General features: G+C 37.6%; 1 protein-coding gene across 1 annotated transcript; it reads right to left on the reverse strand.

Annotated features, from left to right (window-relative positions):
* Positions 1–865: 865 nt before the first annotated feature.
* Positions 866–17,509, reverse strand: YY1 (YY1 transcription factor). The gene is made up of 5 exons (XM_026849356.1): positions 16,845–17,509; positions 16,241–16,403; positions 6,749–6,809; positions 4,136–4,294; positions 866–3,019 (listed from the first exon to the last, which is right to left on the reverse strand). Exons 2-5 carry the CDS (start codon positions 16,318–16,320, stop codon positions 2,837–2,839), a joined length of 483 nt encoding a protein of 160 aa, XP_026705157.1. The 5' UTR covers positions 16,321–16,403; positions 16,845–17,509; the 3' UTR covers positions 866–2,836.
* Positions 17,510–20,262: the final 2,753 nt, after the last annotated feature.

Raw genomic sequence — 20,262 nt, forward strand, 5'->3', positions numbered from 1 at the left:
AGCTATAATCAGCTCTGTTTAAAAAAAAAAAATGGTCTAAGTCCAAAAGATACACAGCTACAGAATTTGTCTCCTTCCATTTTGACAGCAGAACCAGACAGGATAATGTGGAATGTAAGAGCAAATGAACAGAACAGGCATGATGAGTAAGAACTTACAACACTTTCCAGCTTTAAAACCACTGGCTACATTTCTCCCCCACCCCTCAGATTCTCCTCCCCTTACCTGAACTTGCTCACAGACTGGTGGAATAATGCAGGAACTTGTGAATAGTAGGCTGTCAGTGGTGGCTTCAAAGTCAGCTCTGCTGCTATTCTCAAAGTTTGTAATTTCTTCACTGAAAATCCATGAGAAGAACTCTGTAATCAACTAAGCATTATGTTTTAAGAACAAGACGTGCCAGTTATACTTTAAAAGCTTAAATAATTTACAGAAGCTGCTCAATGCAAGTGTTTATTCATGCCCAATATGGAATTAACTAGGTACAAAGCAAGATCGTTCATGCTACTAAGTGTTGCTACTTACACTCAGGAGTGTATTGAATGCTACTGATTTGAGGCCTAGATGAAAATTTTTCAGATCTCTGTAATCAGATGCAATATAACTAGGGGCAATACAAGTTTCAGTTCTCAGTTAATTCTTAAATCAATATTTAACATAAATAATTTAGTCTCAAATGTATGTCCAAGGATGAAGTACTGACACCATCAAGGAATCTCTTTACCTCGCAATTCAATAAAACTGGTACCACTTTATGACATAGGAAAACAAACTTCTGCACAAATCTAACACCATCATATACACTGTTTAAGAAAAAAAATGTAAGGTCAATTAGAACTAGACTGAACTGATTTTATTTCCTTCCAAAAAGAATAGACACTAATTTAACTGTATACAGAATTTAATTTAACTATAACTATACAAGTTTCAGTATATTGTCCTGTTCAAGAACTGCTTATATATATATATATAAAAAAAAACCCACTGCCAAAATTTTAATGCATACTTTACAGTTAAATGTCTCATCTTTCCTTTTACTCCTAATAGCCTCAGCCTAGGGCTGCAGTGTTCAGCTTAACTTGCATACAGATGAAAATTCCCTTGGTCTTAAATGTAGTTTCATTATTACAGATGTTTTTTCCACTACCACCAAAACTGAACTCGAAAGTGAGTTTTACAGTATTAGCAATGAAAAAGTTGATGAACTTTTTAAGAACAGAATTCAGAAAAATATTAGCAACAGTTTTTACTACATTAGAGTACGTCACATCCCTCTAACAAATAATACGCATTTCTGTGCATATTATGTTTATTAATCTGTCACATTTTACTATAGTATCTGCAAATTTGTTGCTTTGAACACTTGAACAAATGAGTAGTAATCACTTCTGGTTAGACCATCAAATTCTCCAAGAACTCCTGAGTTCCTGTTTTGAAGCAAAAGGTGTCCAAATAGGTTCCAGGAATTTTCATCATTATACTCAAACAAGGCGACCAAAAGAAAAAAAACAATTTTCTTCTTTTCTGGGACAAACACTCAAACTCTACCATGCCCCCACTTCCTATTGTTACTGCATTTAAACCTCCAAGATTCTTAACCCTGACTAAACACAGGTGCCCATTTAGTTATTTACTGTACTGTTTTACTTAGATGCTGTCCAGGCACATTGAAAACTCCCTATTACACTGCCAAGTCTCCAAATCCACCATTTCAGTTAATGGAAGTCTAGGTCACTCAAAACCAGAATTACAGTCAGCAATTCTGTGTAAGTATACCACCTGACATGGCATTATGTAATTTCATCAGAAATCATTGTAATTGAATGCAAAGTAAAGGAAACTTGAGTTTATTTAGCTTCCAATTTCTGGGAGTTCAAGAGGAACTAGGACTGCTCTGGACAACAAAAGAAAATAGACTGTGCTTACAGATCATTTTCTGCCATATTCTTTCTTTAGGACCACTGTTTTATTGTTGCCCTTTCTATTACATGGGATGTACATATTATCAGGTGTTAATAAAAGGTCAGTGCCTGTACAATACATTCTACAACTGAGCACCACTTTCCGTAACTGAACAGGCAAAGAAATTACACTGAACATCAGCATCTGGCAGTATTTCTCCAAAAAAAGTGACTAAAATGGGTTTAAATTGATTAACACTATTAAATCACATCTAATATTTGATACTACATGATATCATTACAGCTATACGATACAATTATACAAAATGTGTTAACATCAAAGAATACAACCAAAATTAAGATAGCAAACAAAACCTATATAACTTTTTTCTTTACAGGAAAATACTTTTGAAGTATGCATGTAACTGCCCATTCTTTTAAAGAAAATCTACCGCAAGCAAAGTTACCAACCTCCAGGAAATCACACATAGCATTACTACGCATATCCCCAAAAAGTGTACAATATGCACACTTGGAAAATACAAAATTAAAAAAATTGTAAGCAACAGGTGAGCTTTATATTTATAAGAATGTGAAAAGAAGTCCAATTTTAGCACTGTTGTATAAAGAATTGTCTTTTTTGATGCAAGTTCATGAACTGACCCCTCCAGTTGGGGCCACACTTTACAAAACACCGTGTTCTTGAAACGGGATTACAGAGCAAGGTAGAGCATCTCAGCAACGTCACCTTAAAGTTTTTTTTGTGGGTTTTTTTTTGCTTTTTATTTACTACTTATCAAAACACGTCCTTTAGGTTTGTAGGGTTCTTTTTTTAAAATTCTTTCCTAGAAACAATATACAAAGGGGAGGCATATTTATTTCCAATTCATATTCCTGTAAGACGCTTTGAGTTCAAAAACTTTCTCCTCCAACTTTCACTGGTTGTTTTTGGCCTTAGCGTGTGTTAAGATGTGAGATTTCAGGTTAGTTGATTGCGCAAACTTCTTATTGCAGCCATCAAATGGGCAAACGTAGGGCCTGTCGCCAGTATGAATTCGCACATGTGTGCGTAAATTGAAGTCCAGTGAAAAACGTTTTCCACATCCTTCAAATGTACACTGTTGAAAGGAAAAGACATACTCCATTAGCTAATAAAATAGTACTCATTTCAATCATCGATTAGAACAATATTCTTTAAATCACTAGACTGCACAAACATGAAGCTAAGTGCTGAGGATAGTTATAGATGAAGCTGTGGGCATCACTTTAAAACGGCATTAAAAAAATAAAATACTTCTAGTTGTTTTGCTATAGTACTGTATCTATTTTCAAAGACAGAAATCACTTCCAGTTTGCAAGCAAATCCTTTCAATAAAAACACCTTCTCTGCATCTCAAACAGGATTTTGCTTCACCATACTACAAAACGGAAACAATGTTTCACGTCAGATTTTCTCCCTTTAGATGATCATTTGCAGAGAATTGCTCATTTTATCAGCTTTAAGATGGGCTTGGAATGCAAAGGACAGTTTGTTTAGTGGTAAATACTTACATTTACCACACAGCAGACCCAGCATACACATCTAAGTGAATGCCTGAGGACTGCAAATCAAGTTTCTGAAATAATCTGTATTTAAAAAAAAAAAAAAAAAAAAAAAAAAAAAAAAAAAACCAACGTATCTTAAAACATGTACTGGAGAACACAGATACGCTCAAGACTATGAATACCTGTAAAGAAGATTTATAAGGAGTACCATATGAAGTAGGCAGGGGACCTCTGGTGGCAGAAGCTCACGTGACTTGATGTGAATGGAAAGAGATTCAGTGACTACCATCATTTTGCTGAGAACTGATTAATACCCGCTACTGAAAATTAGTATCATGCGTCAACTGAGCAAACAACCCTGGGTCTCAGTTGTCCACAATTGTTAAATTGAAGAAATGAGGAGAAAGAGACTTTTTCCTCATTCAGCAGTAACTGCAGACTTCATTTTTTAAAGTGGGTAACGTTATATCATATTTTGGAAAGTATCTCCCATGTACATACCATTTGCTAATTTCTAACAAAAGCCCACAGAAACAGTTAAACAATAGTCTAATTAGCTTAAGGGGACTTCCAGTTTTAAAGGTGATCATTCAGTGCCCCATCTGATATTAGAAAAAACATATTATCCCCAGAGTCATATGGAAACTAGGCTACTGTTACAGTCTACACATGTTCAGCGTTAGCAATACCTGAAAGGGTTTCTCTCCAGTATGAACTAGCTGATGTCGCTTTAGTTTTGAGCTCTCCACAAAGGCCTTGCCACATTCTGCACATACGTGTACTCGAGGGCCATGAGTGTGCAGATGCTTCCTCATGGCAGAGTTGTCCCTGAACATCTTTGTGCAGCCCTTAAAAAAAACAGTGAAACTCAATTAGTAGATAAGCTAGTTCTGATAAAGAAGGTTTTATATGCTACAGTACAAGCATTTAAAATGCTTTAATACTCTGAATACTTTAAGTTGGCCCTGAAAAGGGCACCCCTTACATTCATTTTAAAAAGCAGTACCAAGAAAACTAATAATTTGAAAAGCCGACAAAAACACCTCAAAACTGCAATCCCAAACAAAAAAAAAACCCCAACCCTCTCCTCACTTCATATTATGAACCATGTGCAGTCAAATGAATAATAGGACAGTCTCATGGAAAAGATGCAGCTCTGATAGAAGCAAATGAATAACACAAACAAAAGCACTTACAGTTTCAGGGAAAAAAAAACCAACCCAAAAGACAGAATGAAAGTTCATGGATACCTATGGTGTATATTCTTCAATGTGCTATATTCTGAGTACTACAATATAGTCTCTAATATGTCACAGATTATTCTCTAGTACCAATTTGTATGTGCACCACTCCATCTCCTAATATTCTGTCCTCTTCCTTCTCTGTCCTTCTCATTCCTGAGAAGAAATGGAGCAAGAGGGTGTGCAGCATGTAACAGATTAAAGAAACTACCTTGCCCAAACTGGCAGCAGCAGATTGATCACTACCACCTTGAGATATATAAAGAGACTGCCGCTGCTTCTACAGTTTAAACCTACAAAGTGATACTGGGCAACTGAGTAAGGTAGGAGAATCTGAGTTAGTGCCAACTCAACCTATAAGCAAAAAATACTCACATTAATTCAGGAACAGCACCAGAAGTGTTAACCTGGGGTCCATGCTCCATTGATACAAGAATACTACTTTTGATTCCAGAGTACACTTAAGTTAGCAGTGACCTGGGGCTCTCTTTACCTAATCTTTCTATACCTTTTCTTCACATTTTACTGACAATTAATAGACATCTATTATATATTTTATAAATGTCTTCCTCAAGGTTCAAAATCCTTCATAAAATCCTATTAACAACTGTAAATTCTATCTGTACTCCAAGTGATGCTGCTTAAAAACTTACATAAAACTAGTCCACCAGCATCACTGTGTTATGAGGTATAAAATTTGACAACAGAACCTAAAGGAACATTAAATTGCTAATCTTAAATTCTGCAGGCTTCCTCTTTGGATTTTTTTCCCCAAAACTAATAACCACATTTAAATATGCCTTATTTCTTAAAAAGGGGGGAAACGCCACTTTTCGGAAGAGTTCTCTCTTAGGCACTAGAATTTCTTTGGCTAATTTAAGAAGTGTTGTGCCATCATTCATTGCACATAACAGAACTGGGTGGCACCAAGCAGCACCAAAATAGAATGTACCATGAACTTTTTTTTTTTTCATTTATTTCAGAGAAGCAGTTACATCCCCTACAGTATTTTTTCTTTTTAAACTGTAGTTGTAAATGCACAAAGCCTAGGACACTAGAAGAGAGAAAATGGAAAGACGACTATTCTTTTTTTCCCCTGTTCAGATGAAGTTGAAGCTATGAAAAAGTAAATTAAAGAAATGAAGGCAGCATTATTCAGTATTGTAAGGACTAACTGTTCCTGGACCTCCACATACCATACTACAATAAAAACATGACACTTGCAGAATGGGAAGAATTGGAAGTCAATATAAGCACAAAGAGGAATCCAGCAAATTCCTTAGACTATGGATGTCAGAAAGAAGCCTTCTATTCATGCTCTCTAATGTGTACTATTAGTTATGTGCCCTGATTATTTGCTTAGGCTCACACTTATCTAGACCAGAAGTCAGCAAGATTGCATTTGTCTTTTTTTCATTACAGACTAAGTCAGTCAGCTAACAGAAGCTCTACAAAAGCTGGATAATGCAATAAAGCTAGATGCTACCAATCTAGGTGACTGGCAACATTTATTCAAAGACAGAAGATTCCCCACTACAAGTGCGTCAGAATCATATCTCCAAGATGCCTCCTTCTCTCTTTCAAGATGATGCACCTTCCAGCTCTGTGGAATATAATTCAAAGTCTTCCAATAATGCTGACTTTGGCATCTGCACCATAAATTGCTGATTCCTGATCTAGACTCCAAATCTGTCATAGTTTCCAAGCAGAGGATATATAGATCTTAGGAACGTACTTTGAACAGCTTTCAGAACATTCTTTCAAGTATGTATTCTTGGGTGGCAGGAAATCACAACAGTAAAACCAGCATGTTAGGGACTGTGCATCATGGTTACCAGAAGATTAGGGATGCACTAACCTTAAGACAAGGAATGGGAATAATATATTATTCAGTGAAAGGTTTTTAAGGAAGCCTCTAAAGAATAATAACTAAAATACAGTTAACTGAGTGTAGTCTATTAACAGCAAGATATTTTAGTTATTAATTCTCAAGAGAAAACATCAATACAAATTTCTGGTCTACAAATTACTACCTACTCAGAAGCTGAGCATTTCACTTACTTTGTGAGGACAAGCTATCGTTCGTGGAGCATCATCTTCTTTAATTTTTCTTGGTTTCATTCTTAAAGATTAAAAAAATATTAAAAAAAAAGTTAGTAGACAAGCTCTTCTCCAGTAACCACTTACATAATGTGCAGATTTATTTGGTAGCATTACATGCACCAGTAGTACTCAGTTTAATATTTTCAAAACCTTCATAATATTAACAGTATAATTTGACATTTGGGAAGTTCAGTTTTTCCAGAAGGACCTCTCAAATACAGAGTAAGACATTTAATACTACCTTCCCAGCCCTTTAAATATGTGAAAATAGAGGGCTTTTTTCTGATTTACACTAATTGTAATTAGGAAGTTTTGTCTGAAAACTCCATTTTTGTTGTGCAAGTACCTATGTGGCCTATTTATCTTCACTTTCTCTCCATTCCTGCACTAGGACATGAAGGACAGAGTAGCCTTAATCATTCTTCAGTACTTTCACCACATAAGACCTCGGAAAACTCCATAGAACCAGCAAAGGCAAGTAAATTGTGGAATCTACACAGACAACGTAGACATCTGCTATAACCACAGAAACTGCAGTTATTCTTACTTCAAGCTACTATACACATGGATTCCACTGTCAGCAGCTGACAAGCAATCATCTATTTACTCCTGGTTGCTGACAGGGATCTTCGCCACTACTTCATGGGCATCATTAGTCTCCATTGACTACATAAGGAGCCCAGTAAACTACTGCTTGCATGTGTTAGACATTTCAAATACAGAAAGGCTCCCTGCAGGAAACAATGTTAGAACAGTCCTGCCATAACAACCACCTGTCTGAATGCCAGAGAAGAGTCAGCTGTGAGAACACTAATCTGGGGAAGTGCACTGCACTTTTACCTATCCTCATTTTTCTCAGACCTGTAGTGCTGTCTTCAAAAGATCAAAAAGAAATGGTTTCTCTCCACCTTATTGTAGAGGTAGGTAGGTGTAAATAAATGCACCTCATACAGCTGGAGATTCACTTAGATAATTAATGAGACTGCACATTCCAAAAACTTGCTGTAGAAGGGGAGCTAATCTGTTTGTGCAAGTTCCTCGTAATATAGTACAAGATAGTGCTGTATGACAAGGTGCTACATATCATAGCTGTAAGTTAAACAAAAGTTTTCCTGGCGTACTCTCTACTCTCAATTAAACAGAGATGATTTGCTTTAATTTAACAAGAATTAGAATTATAAGAATCATTATTCTTAACATTTAAGGAGAGGAGTCTGTTGCTATCCAAGACAGTTTTAATTCCCATGAGCTCAGTTCCTGAAAACAGCTATGGAAGAACAGGGTTGGGGGAAGAGATTTCCAAGTAGTACATACATGTATATTTTTACATGTATTTTTAATAATTGATCTGAGACTGGCTATACAGCAACTTCTAAATGTTCAAAACAGCTACCAAGAGCTGTATGGAATATAAGATAAAATCTCTCCAATTTGACCACGTGAGCATTTGTTTCTTTACAGGCAGGGTCCAGCCTTCTTTGGTACTGTCACATTCCGATACGTATGGCTGAAATGCGCTGTTTCACATGTCGCCTTCATGTGGACAGGTGAAGAGAAGATAGCAATGAAAGGCCTTGTGAGGCTCAATCAAGGCAAGAGCAGTGCAAAACCCCCATGAGAAGTCTTGGAGACTGGAGCCAGGAAAATCTTGCAGCTTCCAGTGGAGTCGTATGTGATACAGAAGTCTCCCATGGCTCGGTGGGCCATCATCTGTCCCTCAAACAATCTGGCTCCTCTCAGTATTGCAGATGCAGCACAGTTCAAGCTATTACATACAGACTAAAGCACCTGACAGCCACAACATTAAAATCCAAGGATTTAGAGGCTGCATTTGTTCTTTTCTCTAAGTGGACACTTAGGAAACTCCTGCTGGCTCAGCATCTCCAGACTACACTGAATACGTACAGTGCTAACTGAAGAACACTATCTCCTGCATGGTTAAAAATACAGGTGTGATAAAAATATGGAAGCTGGAGAGTATCATATCCAACAATTCCCTCATTTACAGATACTAACAGCTCCTAGAAGATGGGTGTGAAGTATATGTGTTGACAAAGCTCCTCTTGAACCATCACCAGCAGCACACCAAAATATTTCATCAATTGCAGGGCACAAACATCCTGAATATTTCTTCAATTTCAAGGCAGAAACATCCTGCCCATTTCAGAGCAAACTATATCTGTTCCTATAGACCAGTAATCTTCCTGATAACTTTTCCAGGATTACAGACCAATTTAGATGACCTTATTGATTAGATTTAATTTATATAATCCAATTGGAATACAGAATGATTGTGCTGTGTTTAGTTTATGCAGCCTCTCTGAGAGAAGAATTAAATACCTAAATCCAAACAAGTGACTGGGATTAACTGACTACACTCTCCAGTGAGGTTCTAGACTGCTAGTACAACAGGTCAATACTGAGGCCATAGGAAAACACACACACAAAAGCTTCCTTGCAGTACTCCTACAGAAAGCTTTCAACTACCCTTTGCACAGGATTCTCCTCATTATGACTCTACAATTTCTACAAAGGAAAAGGCACAGAAATGAGCATCGTTATGCCAAAATGGACACACAGAAGAATGCTTTGACAAGACAGCACATGAGAGAACACGGTGTCATGGTTTAATGTGATTAGAGAACAAACACCCATAGGGGATAAAGCTGGTTCCAAAAACACCTCCTTTATTTCTCTCTCTATCAACTTGTTAAACATCGGCCAACTCATGCCCCAGCTCTCAAAAAACAAAGTAAAAAACTCCTAGGCTCAAGATCTGTGTCTGTGACATCATCATAGTGAGTAAAATCACTATTGTTCTGAAGACTTAATTGACCATCTGTAAAAACAAGAGACTAGACAGAAAAGAAATCACTTATAAGAGATGTGGTAAATAGCTTTAGTGGGCAGCACCTGCATTTTTTACCCTTGGCATAAGATCCCACAAAGCATCACGTTAATATCATCACCTTTCTTAACTCCTGTGTCTCATCCCTGGTATCAAGTCAACCTTTGATTAAAAAGTGCTGCAACAGCATCATCTGTAACAGGCTGCTGAAGTGTAGCCCAAGAGGGAAAATACACTGGCTAGTATATTCAGGACGCTTGAAGAACCAAATCACAGCTAAATTGAATGGTCAGGCATGGGACAGAATGGGGCTTTAACACACACCTTACATGTTTCAGTTCAATGTCTGAGCAGGAATGTAACATTATGAGTGTCCATTCTGGAATAAGCTGACTTTTTAATTTTCAAGGTTTGTTTCTAAAGTGAGGAGCATCAGCCCAGCAGTATACTTGAATGTAAAAACATTTAGTGCCTATTGATTACAAAAGAACAACAAAAGTTCAACTAATAAAGGGGCAGATTTTAAGTATTTTCATTTCTCCTGGAAGCATGGAAAGTAGGCAATTTAAGATTACAATTTGGAACAAGACTGTATATAAGCACAGGGTTCCACAGGCAACCAAGTTATTCAACAAAACAGAAGCAGACACTTCAACAGGAAGAAGCAGCAAGCAGTGCCCGGGTTGTATCTCAGTGCCACAGGCAGCAAGAAGCTGCTGGGTCCTTCACACACTTGAATTAGAGGCATGAGGCCATGTACACCACAGGCATAGCTACAACAGATCATTTTGTCAAAAATGTCAACTTGCTCACGAGGCTGTGGAATCCATATGGACAATCACTCAAAAAGAATTTAAAGACTTACATATTCAAATGTATTAGAAAAAAGATTTTGGTCTTACTTTAAAATTTAAACTTTCTGCAAAAGGAGACCAGACTAGAACCTGGGCTGTTGATCTTAATTACACTGTTGCAGGTAGCTCTTGCTGGTGGTTAAGACTTTTGGCTCCCACCTAGTAGAGCATCTCTACCAGCTCCGTCCAAGTTTTCTTAGCCTGAAACATTAATCAAAAACAGAACTCTAACATATGCCACTATTCAAAACAACTACAGACACGCACATTAAAACCTGAGTGGAACTTCTGAAATGGCTGCCTTTGCAGAAAGTCAATTTACATGGCAAGACCAGAATTTTCATTTCTGCAGAGAGTTTATATGGGCCATGCCTAGTAGTAGCAACTGCAGACTAGCTAACTGCAAAAGACTAGCAAGTGTACCTTTGGGATCAAGGCACTGGGACACTGCGGTTACAGACTCTGTGAATTTGTATCAGGGAGTGTAGGGAAGGAATGGAGGTCAACAGAGAGAGCAGGAAGGTGTGCAACCCAACAGCTTCACAGGATGAGCTTCATAAAAGCATGCTCTTACCCACACATAAAGACTAAGTGAAATCACAGATATTAAAACCACTCATTTCCTCAAAATAAAGCAAGCAACTCTGTCACAGTGCAATATCAGAAAGTAAGAGCTAACTATCTCCTTTCATCTACCCAGCTGAACTGAAAGAACTGTACCTTGACAGAACCAATCCCCACTCAAAACCTCTGTCAATCTCCACAACTATTGTCTTGTGGATAGATCCAATTTTAAAAGTTAGCCACAGAAACAGTGTTAAGGCTAGGAATAAAGGAAATTCGTAAGCCAAAAATCAAACAAGAGCACAGGATTTCTCCCTTGTTCCGTCATCCCCCTTTTCTGCCTGTTAAAATTCTGTGTTCTCACATCCTTTCTTCTCCCTCCATAAAGAAATGTAACCTAAAGAGTCTCAGACAACTCCTTTGACATGTCCTAGAGGTCTCTGATGACCAGCAGTTATATTCACCGGTGCTGGTGACTGCATCCCTAAGAATAGTTAGAAGAGGAAACGATTCTCTATCAGCAGTATCACTGCCACTTCTGATCTGTTCCCTCACTCCGCCACACCCTTTGTACTGACCTGCTGAGGCAGAAATAACATGAGCGTCATGGCCCTATGCTGCTGCAAGAATTCATCTGTGTTGAAGAACTCCTGAAACTGGCTAGACTGGCTTTTGGATAAACAGACAGAATGGGAGTGGTGTAAGGCATCCTAGGAATATCTATAACTAAGGAGCTCACAGCCAATGTCTTACCATACTTTGGTTACAGTTAGGTAGGAAAATGTCATAAAAAGAAAGCTCTCTAAGGGAAATAAAGAGAAAAAGAAAGCTCTCCAAGACTCTGGCAAAAATAATTACTGGTTTTGTTCCAGTTATGCAGAGTATCATAGGTGTAAACAGAGTGACCTTTACAGTGTGGTACAGAGCAAGAGGTTTCCTCTCCCCTAGAACAACACTTTGGGTAAAGCAACTGTCAGTTTACTGCCCTTTAAGCTTCTCTGTAACAAGAGCAAAACCAACATATACCTTATAAAGAGGCCTAAATCATAAATCTAGGCGACCAGAATGCTTTGTCACTTTTAAGATAGTTGTCAGATTTCAAACTCTTAATGTAGCTTCTTCTCTTTTATTTTCTGTTCATTTTGTAAAGTGGATAGAAAGGAAGGGCAGTCTTCACAATGGCTCTCCTTCAGAAAAGGTACTAAGAACAGCAAAAGATTGTCATGTATCTGTCTGGAAGGTAAGAGGGAAGAAGAGGGCAATCAAGGATGTCCTTTTTAGTGGCTTTGTTTGAGGGAACTTGCCACGTGTATATCAACTAGAAGTGCGTCTGATACTTTCCCAAGCTTTTATCACTAAGCAATTATGACTTCTTCACAGCTAACTACAGAATTACTTGTAATCATTTTGGACTCAGATGAAACATTTTATTTCACCTGAAGGGATTTCCAGTGTCCCAGTCAAAGGTATCAAATGGGAACATGGCAATTTATTTTAGGTTTAATTTCTTTCTGAGCAGATCATTCACAACTAACGTTTCACATTCTGATATGATTGCCTAAGAAATCCACAAGTCATTTTTTTACTGCATTTTTAATGCATATTAGAGAAAATGCACGAGTCCTACAATAGAATTAAATAATTTGTGAAAGGCAATAAATTGCCCAACCGGATATAATTTATGGTCATTTGTCTATGCATTACTGAACACATATTAATGTTCTGACACGGCTTGCTTATTCACAGTATTTTCAATAGTTTCAGAATGTATAAAAGCCTTTCCAGGAAAAACTATTGAGCTCCAGTTAAAAAGATACAGATTTCTTCTACTGACTCAATGACAAACTCACTAAAAAAAGCCGTGATAGACAATTGTATCACAGGAGACTCTATAACTGCTCCCCTTGGTAGTGCTACCTAGCTGGTAAGCAGCAGTGGTGTCCATTGCAGATGCTGAATTACTACAGTTTGTTTTTTGGTTTGGTTTGTTTGTTTTAAAAGGGCTGCAGAGCTACACAGGTCTTTGAGCATCAAGTCCACTCCTGCCTTACCTCTCACTAACCAGACTGTCATTAGAACTCCAGAACCTTGCCTGAAATCTGTTACCACTAGAATTAAAGCTTTGCCCATTTAAACTTAACCGTGGCACTTTACTCCTAAAAAGAGCAATGCAAATGTCTCAGTCAAATTACCCTTAATCAAAATTAGCTGCATGGTTATAAACAGTGAATCTAGCCTGGTTCTGAGCAGCTAATTTCTACAAAACTATACTGAGATTCCTTGAACTACCTTAATGGAAACAGGAACACAACACAAAATAACTTGCTCTCAACTAAACAAAATATATTTAGCATACAATTTTACTAGCCAGTTCATGTTTCCTTACATGTGCACAACTCTTTTTTCAAGTCATCAAAATACAAATTTGTTATTCAAAACCTTACAGTATGCGAAGCTACTCACTAGGTTTAAAAGAAACAGTTTCAACTTCACATGCTGCTCAGTTTTCAGAATACAGCTACTGAGAATTTCAAAATTCTGAACTGTAAAGCAACCAGCAATGCTTGAAACTATCAGAGAACTTTACACTAAATAAATACATTCTTTTAGCATGAACAACTGTATACCTAGGACCTCCAAACCCCATTCCAGTACATGGAAACCCAGTTTTTCATTCCAGTTTGCCATGCAAACTAGTTTCTAGTGATACTGCAGCACACAGCAATCTACAAGCCCCTTCAACATGCTTCACTGCAAGAGGACCAAGACCATAACACACAATATTCCCATTCTAATAGACCCATATTCTTCAGCCTCAGCTATGCACAATCATCTAAGATCTAACATACAACTAACAGTTTTCCAATTTTTTTTAAAGGCATAAGTTTAACACTCATTGATTCTGACCAAGAAATCAAAAAAACCTTTCTTAAAACAGAAGATGCTTGAAGTTTTCACGTATCTAAAATCAAGCTATCAGAAAAATTCTTCATAGGTTTTGAGCAACTTGGGGATATTGCTAAAGGTGATGTCCCCCCAAGTTGCTTACTCTACCACAGTATAATTTGTCTTATGACTTAGGTGGATTATATTTTATCTGCTGTACAGAAATATATAAACAGAAAAGAGACTGTACGAATCTTTCCATCATCTGCTACAAATTCTAGCTCTAGAACTTCCTAGAACATTCAACCATGAATAAAAAAAAGCAGTAATTTTAAATTACTGCCAGCTGTCACTATTTTCTCAACAGAAAACTAACTAAAACCCAAAAGATGCAGTACATTTTACAATATTAAGAAATATGCGGGCAGATCTGATAGAAGCAATATGATCATTTCAAGAAGCCCAAATCCTGCAACCATTTCAAGTATTCAGACCAATCTGGAGCAAAAATATTCAGCATTTGCATGGGGAATATCCTATGAGAAACTATTTAAAACTTCCTAACAAAAGACAGCTATTCAGTACTTAAATGTTTAATAGAACCAAAGGTTTCAGTATGTTTTAAAATAACTGAAAATACCATTCTAAGCACATGAGGAACAGAGACGTGTAAGTAATATTTTAGAATTAGAACACTGTGTATACTGAGTGTCACTTAAACATTTGCCTTAAGGAAAAATTGCATTAACTTTTTGCCAAGTCTCAGGAAAACACAATCATTCTGATCAACAACTGTACAGTTATCAATAGCTAGAATCACCCACCACTTTAGATAAAACCCTATTTTCAGGTTTTTGTGATGTGTTTTTATACGTTTCCAGATCAAATAGCCTGAAGCAGAGAGCAAGTCCTGCAAAACTATCTTAGTCGGAGCCTTCAAAATCCATAGTTCAGTGGCTTTACAGAAAATAATTGTGGGACGAGGCTGTGCTGGCATTCCCCTGGAATAAGCACACTGAAGAGTAACAGAACAACCTTGTAAAAAGCAGCAAGATCAAAGAGGTGAAACAAGAGTAGGTGCACACACTGGACACGAAGATTCACCTAAGATGCCAGACCAAACTTGTCTCAACAGTCCCTGCCATCCAGCAACTAGCTGGTATTTAAAAAAAAAAAAAACCAAAAAAAAAACCAAAAAAAACCCCACTTCTCCCTCTACTAGTTGACCCAGGGAGTAACATCATCTGACCTGCTCTAAGTGTCAGAACTGTGCACCAGAACTCTGAAGAATAGCCAGTTGGTAATAAAATGAAAATGAGTGTAGCTTTATACGTATGTTTTGCTTTCAACATGGGAAAAACTGATTATAGCTGCTGCAGGAAACTAACAGTTGTGCTCAAACACTTGAAGACAGCAGCATTAACGCGGCCCGTGCACTGAGTGAAGGAGTATGTCTTTGGTAATCACGAGCACATGCGCACAAAGATGGGGGCCACGTAAACGCTGCAAAGTCAACCCTAATGTCACAGCTTCCAGGTGCCAGAGCAGACCTCTCTGGTGGCCTCACGGTTGCCCTCTGGTGGCCACCGGCTGCCCTGAACACTCAGTATCAGAGCCGGGGGCTCTGCGGAGGGACGGAGAGAGGAGACACATGACACTTTCGGTACTCCCTCATTTCACCTCTATTTGAAAGTAAAAGTCACCTTGTAACTCAGGTCAACGTATTGGTATGTAAACAAGTGACAATTCTGATTCACTAGAGGAAAATCCAAGCAGTATAGTTACCAATTGTGAAACAACAATTACCCGTGGCACTTAAAGTGCAAGACACATGACTCCATTAAAAAGATGACCTAGAGCTTAAGAATTAAGGAGCAGGTGAAAAAGAACAGTAACTGGCTTTACAAACCAGATATTGTACTCTAGCTTTCTTGTACTGAACAACCATAATGCAGCATTTCACTTATCAGACCCTTTGGTGCTGCACAATCTAACATTACTCATGTGAAAGATACATTCCGTCATGTCAAAGATGCAGTCTATTGATGTATTTAGGTTCTGTCTCACCCAACAGGAACTAAAAACCAGAAGTCATTGAAGAAGTCACTGCTGAACATAAACCTCAGTTACTTCAACAAGGTATCAGCCACTGTTCTGAATTAAGTCCCTTGTTTTAGAAGATGATTAAATGCAACAATAAGCCATACTAAATCTACCATTTATTTTGCCACACATTTTCATAATTAAACCTGTGAAAAGAAAACTATTTTAGCTTAAAAATCTCGTTTTCCTACTTACCTAGCAAATTCAGCCAGCTGTTTGGGGTCTGAGAGGTCAATGCCAGGTATTCCACCAGGAGGAAGTTTCTTCCCTGTCATGTACTCTGAGTAATCTGGAGGAGAATTCTCTCCAATGATCTGCTCTTCCACCACTGTTTCATGGTCAATATCTTTTTTATCATCTGAAATACACAAAATACTGAATTCAATACATACTAAAGATCAACACAGCATGTAAGTTATTAGGCTGCATCTCAACAGAAATTCACTATTGCTGCACACTTACAAGAATACACTGCACTTCCAGATTTCCACACTAATGGTAAAGAGCCAAAGACATCCGTACTGTTACAGCATGAAGAACACAGGAAAAAAAAAAAAGTGGGGGAAAAAAAAAAAAAAAGGCGCAGAAGTTGCATATCTACTTAAACACAAACAAATAAATAAGTAGAACAATCCTATGAATGCTGGCTGCATTTGAAAGATAATGCACTTTCACTGAAACGATGTCTAAATATTTAATTCACGTTATCTCCTCAAGACTAACCTCCACCATACCCACTTTGGATCTCAACCACAGTGGGTAACAAAGCAAGACTATCAGAGGAGTGGCAGATACTTACCCTAAGATGTTAGGACTACTGATCTTTACTTCTGAGTTTTCATATTCCCTTGACCTCCAATAGAAGTGTCACAGAGGGACAAGAATTTTTAAAATAACTGCTAATGGGCTTCAGTATCTGCCCATAAAATGAAAGTTTTTCAACACTTGCAGACGGGTCTGAAAGAAAGCAAAAAACTAGTGTGTCTCCCTCCCAAGGGGTCTTCTTCCTCCCATGACAAAGACCAGCCTAAACTTTTTCTCACTCTACTATGTAAACAGCAGATAGGGATCATTCAGAGCATTGATCTGCACACCAATTAAGATACTGCTATTTTACCTGCTCTAGACCCCCTCCTATGGATTTATGCTCAAGGACTGCAGTAAAGTCATGTGGAAGACCTGATGTTGCTGTCTTCCAAGAATATGCCAAGGCAGAATGTTTTTTCTCCTCTTTCTATTTTGTAACAGAAACCAGAGAGACACAAAGATGACAGAACGGAAACGTCCACCTATGCTCCTCACTGCAGTGCTCACACCAGCAGGAAGAAAGACACTGCACCTATCCCACTTTATACCCTCAAATACAACTAGGACAGCAGATGTATATATGGTGGTAACTCTCAGCTAAATGTTAACAAACTTGCCACCACACTACTACTCCTACCCTGTGTATGGGAAGCAGATTCTGCAAATCACTTTATACACAAGAGGCTTTACAAAAATAACAGGAAGTTTTATTTTACAAGTAGTGATTAAGGAATGGCAATACTATTTCTGTCCTACCACCTTTTATTTCCTCAATTAAATAAATAAATAAAAAAAAAAAAAAAAGGAAAACATAAAGCAGGAAACAAATGAGGCAACATTTTTTTTTTCCACCCCTAAACAGAAACACAGGAAATAATGTTATTCATTACTCAGTAACTTAGGTTAGGAAAGAAAGGTCAAGACATGTACAAATAATAATTTATTACTAAGGACAAATTTCTATTCAGTTTGTAATGCCTGCTTTTAATGTTTGCCACTGAGCTATTTCTAGAAATGTTACTGCTAGTTTGGGGTTTAATCTGATCTACCAGATCAAATAGCAGTTCGTATATATGTTCCATGGTGAAAGAGGAAAAGAGACTCCAACAGTGCAAAGACAAAATTGTTAATAAGAAAACACTGCAGCATTAAACAGGAAATAAACTACAAAATTGTCTATTTGGACAATTTTTTTTATTCTAATCTAGTCTTCCACTCACCACACTACCACCTTTCAGTCTTTACCAGTGCTTTAAAGAAAGCAACTGAATTTACCTTAAGCAAGGATTATATGGTAAATTCTACAGCACTTTCAGGCATAACAAATTCAAGTCAATAAACATCCAATTGGCAACAATTTGTTCTTCCAAACAGAAGCTTGAGAAAAGATATTTCATAATGCCCACAACTTCTGGAAAGTTAAAAGCAACACCTTCTCCATGCTGTAGACTAGCATGAAATCAGCTGCTTTCAAGTAGCCATTTCAACAGCTACTCAGAACTTCCAGTTTGACTGTTCAGTGACATTCATAACAGAAACACGTTTTCATTTCCTGCCTCAAATCACATGCATGAGTCAACAGGGAAATTATGTATACATTCCTTAAGGTCTTCTTTCCTTCCCTAGCGCAAAGGCTCACTATTCCAACAACGCTTTCTTGCTATTTGAGGGCCAAACTGCAAGTCAGCCTTCAGTGCCTTTATTTCCCGAAGGTCCACCAACAGAAATCAGCTATTCAATTCCACAGGCTATTGGAGTAAAACACAAAAAACTATGAACATACTGCTTTGATACAATAGAAAATTAGAGAAAGTATCGCTTAATATATTGACAGTTATGTGAAACCAAAACCAATCAAGTTTTCCTATACCAAAAAAACCTGTATCTCTACAGCAGCACATACCTGCAGTTTTAAAACCTAATTTAAACAACACATAAACAGTTACCTTAAGGTGTCATGTCAGGCTAACATCCTTCAAGATAGAAGACTGCTTCACACCAGAAGTCAAACACTTTTTAAGACTTTTTCAGAAGTAGCAGCAGACTTCAGTAGCCCTTTAGTATCCCGACTATCCTAGTTACAGACCACCCTATGACATTAGCAACTCATTGGGAAAACAGAACAAAACACAGAAGAGCCCCACACTCTTATTTGGAAGAGCTCTACCAATGTCGTCTATGCGCAAATTTATCACAAGTTTATTTGTGATCCTCCACCAACCTGGACTAGGCAGTTCAAAGTTTGGAGGCTAAAGTCCAAGCAAACTTTCACTCAGGATGACAAGTTAACCGATATTCTCACTGCAAACAGGTCAAGTTGACTGCTTGATGTTTTCTGTCTTCAAGCAAGTCCTGATGCCACCTATATCCAAATTACTTCCCTCTTTTCCTTCATGAAGGATCAGAGAATCAAACATACTGCATCTAACGAAAGCAAAACAGAGACACAACCCTGAAATTCTAGTGATACCTCTGGAGAAGTACAGTACAAATAAGGCATAGTAACTCCATGCAGTTTATGCTCATGCCAAGCTAATCTGGATGCCACCCGTGAAAGCTAAATATGGACAGAGCCATGGAGACAGTCAAGAAAAGAAAACTGATTGCTATATACTATCTGATCTGCTTTGGTTTGTCCCTTAAAGCCACTTGAGAGTACAACAGACTCAAATATAAGGCATTCTGCTTAAGTACGTATTTAGCATTATTCTTCATAGATCTAATGCAGCTTTCTATAAGGAACTTTAAACATTATTTTAGTCCCATCTGAAAAATACTGAAAATCTGAATGACTGTCTATTAGTTAATCACTTTATCTTCACAAAAACAGGCACTACCAGTCACTGCAATAGCTATGTCCAATATTAACCTATCTTATAAAATTGTAACGTATTGATTTCTTAGAGACATCACAGATACCCCCCAACAGCCTTCTAAGCCCAGTTACATTAAGATAGATACCTTAATCTAAATTGGATTGTTTGATGTACCTGTTTAGGACATACCCAAACAAATCTGTGATTTGTATCCTTCCATCTACACTTCTCTCAGGCCTTATATACACACACCTTGAACTGGATTCACTTCTGCACTTCAAAGCAAGTATGTCAAACATTTTTTTACTAAGATCAGTGAAAGTTCAGCATTTTAGCCTGCCATACCTTTTGACTACCTCTTAAAACATATTTCTACTGGTGAAATAACCAGAAGTTTTAAGAGTATCAAGCCCAAGGACCAACTTAAGTAGGAAGAAGACAGATTACTCGAATAAAACTATTAACTACAGATTCCATGTAACAGATCAATGACAAAGCATGGTAGAATTTGTTTCCCAAGACTTCTATCGATTACCTTTTGCTCTTATTACCATGCTTTCTCCACCTCCAGAAGCCCTTATGTTGCAGAGAAAA

The sequence above is a fragment of the Athene cunicularia genome, assembly GCF_003259725.1.
Source record: "Athene cunicularia isolate RWA chromosome 5 unlocalized genomic scaffold, athCun1 chr5_part1, whole genome shotgun sequence".
NCBI classification, from domain to species: domain Eukaryota; kingdom Metazoa; phylum Chordata; class Aves; order Strigiformes; family Strigidae; genus Athene; species Athene cunicularia.

Coding starts and splice junctions, on each gene's coding strand:
- YY1 (XM_026849356.1), bottom strand. CDS start 16,320: ATGACAGGGAAGAAACTTCCTCCTGGTGGAATACCTGGCATTGACCTC. Junction 6,810..16,240: donor CAGCTGGCTGAATTTGCTAG/GTAAGTAGGAAA, acceptor TTAATCTTTAAG/AATGAAACCAAGAAAAATTA. Junction 3,020..4,135: donor CTGGAGAGAAACCCTTTCAG/GTATTGCTAACG, acceptor TCCTTTCAACAG/TGTACATTTGAAGGATGTGG.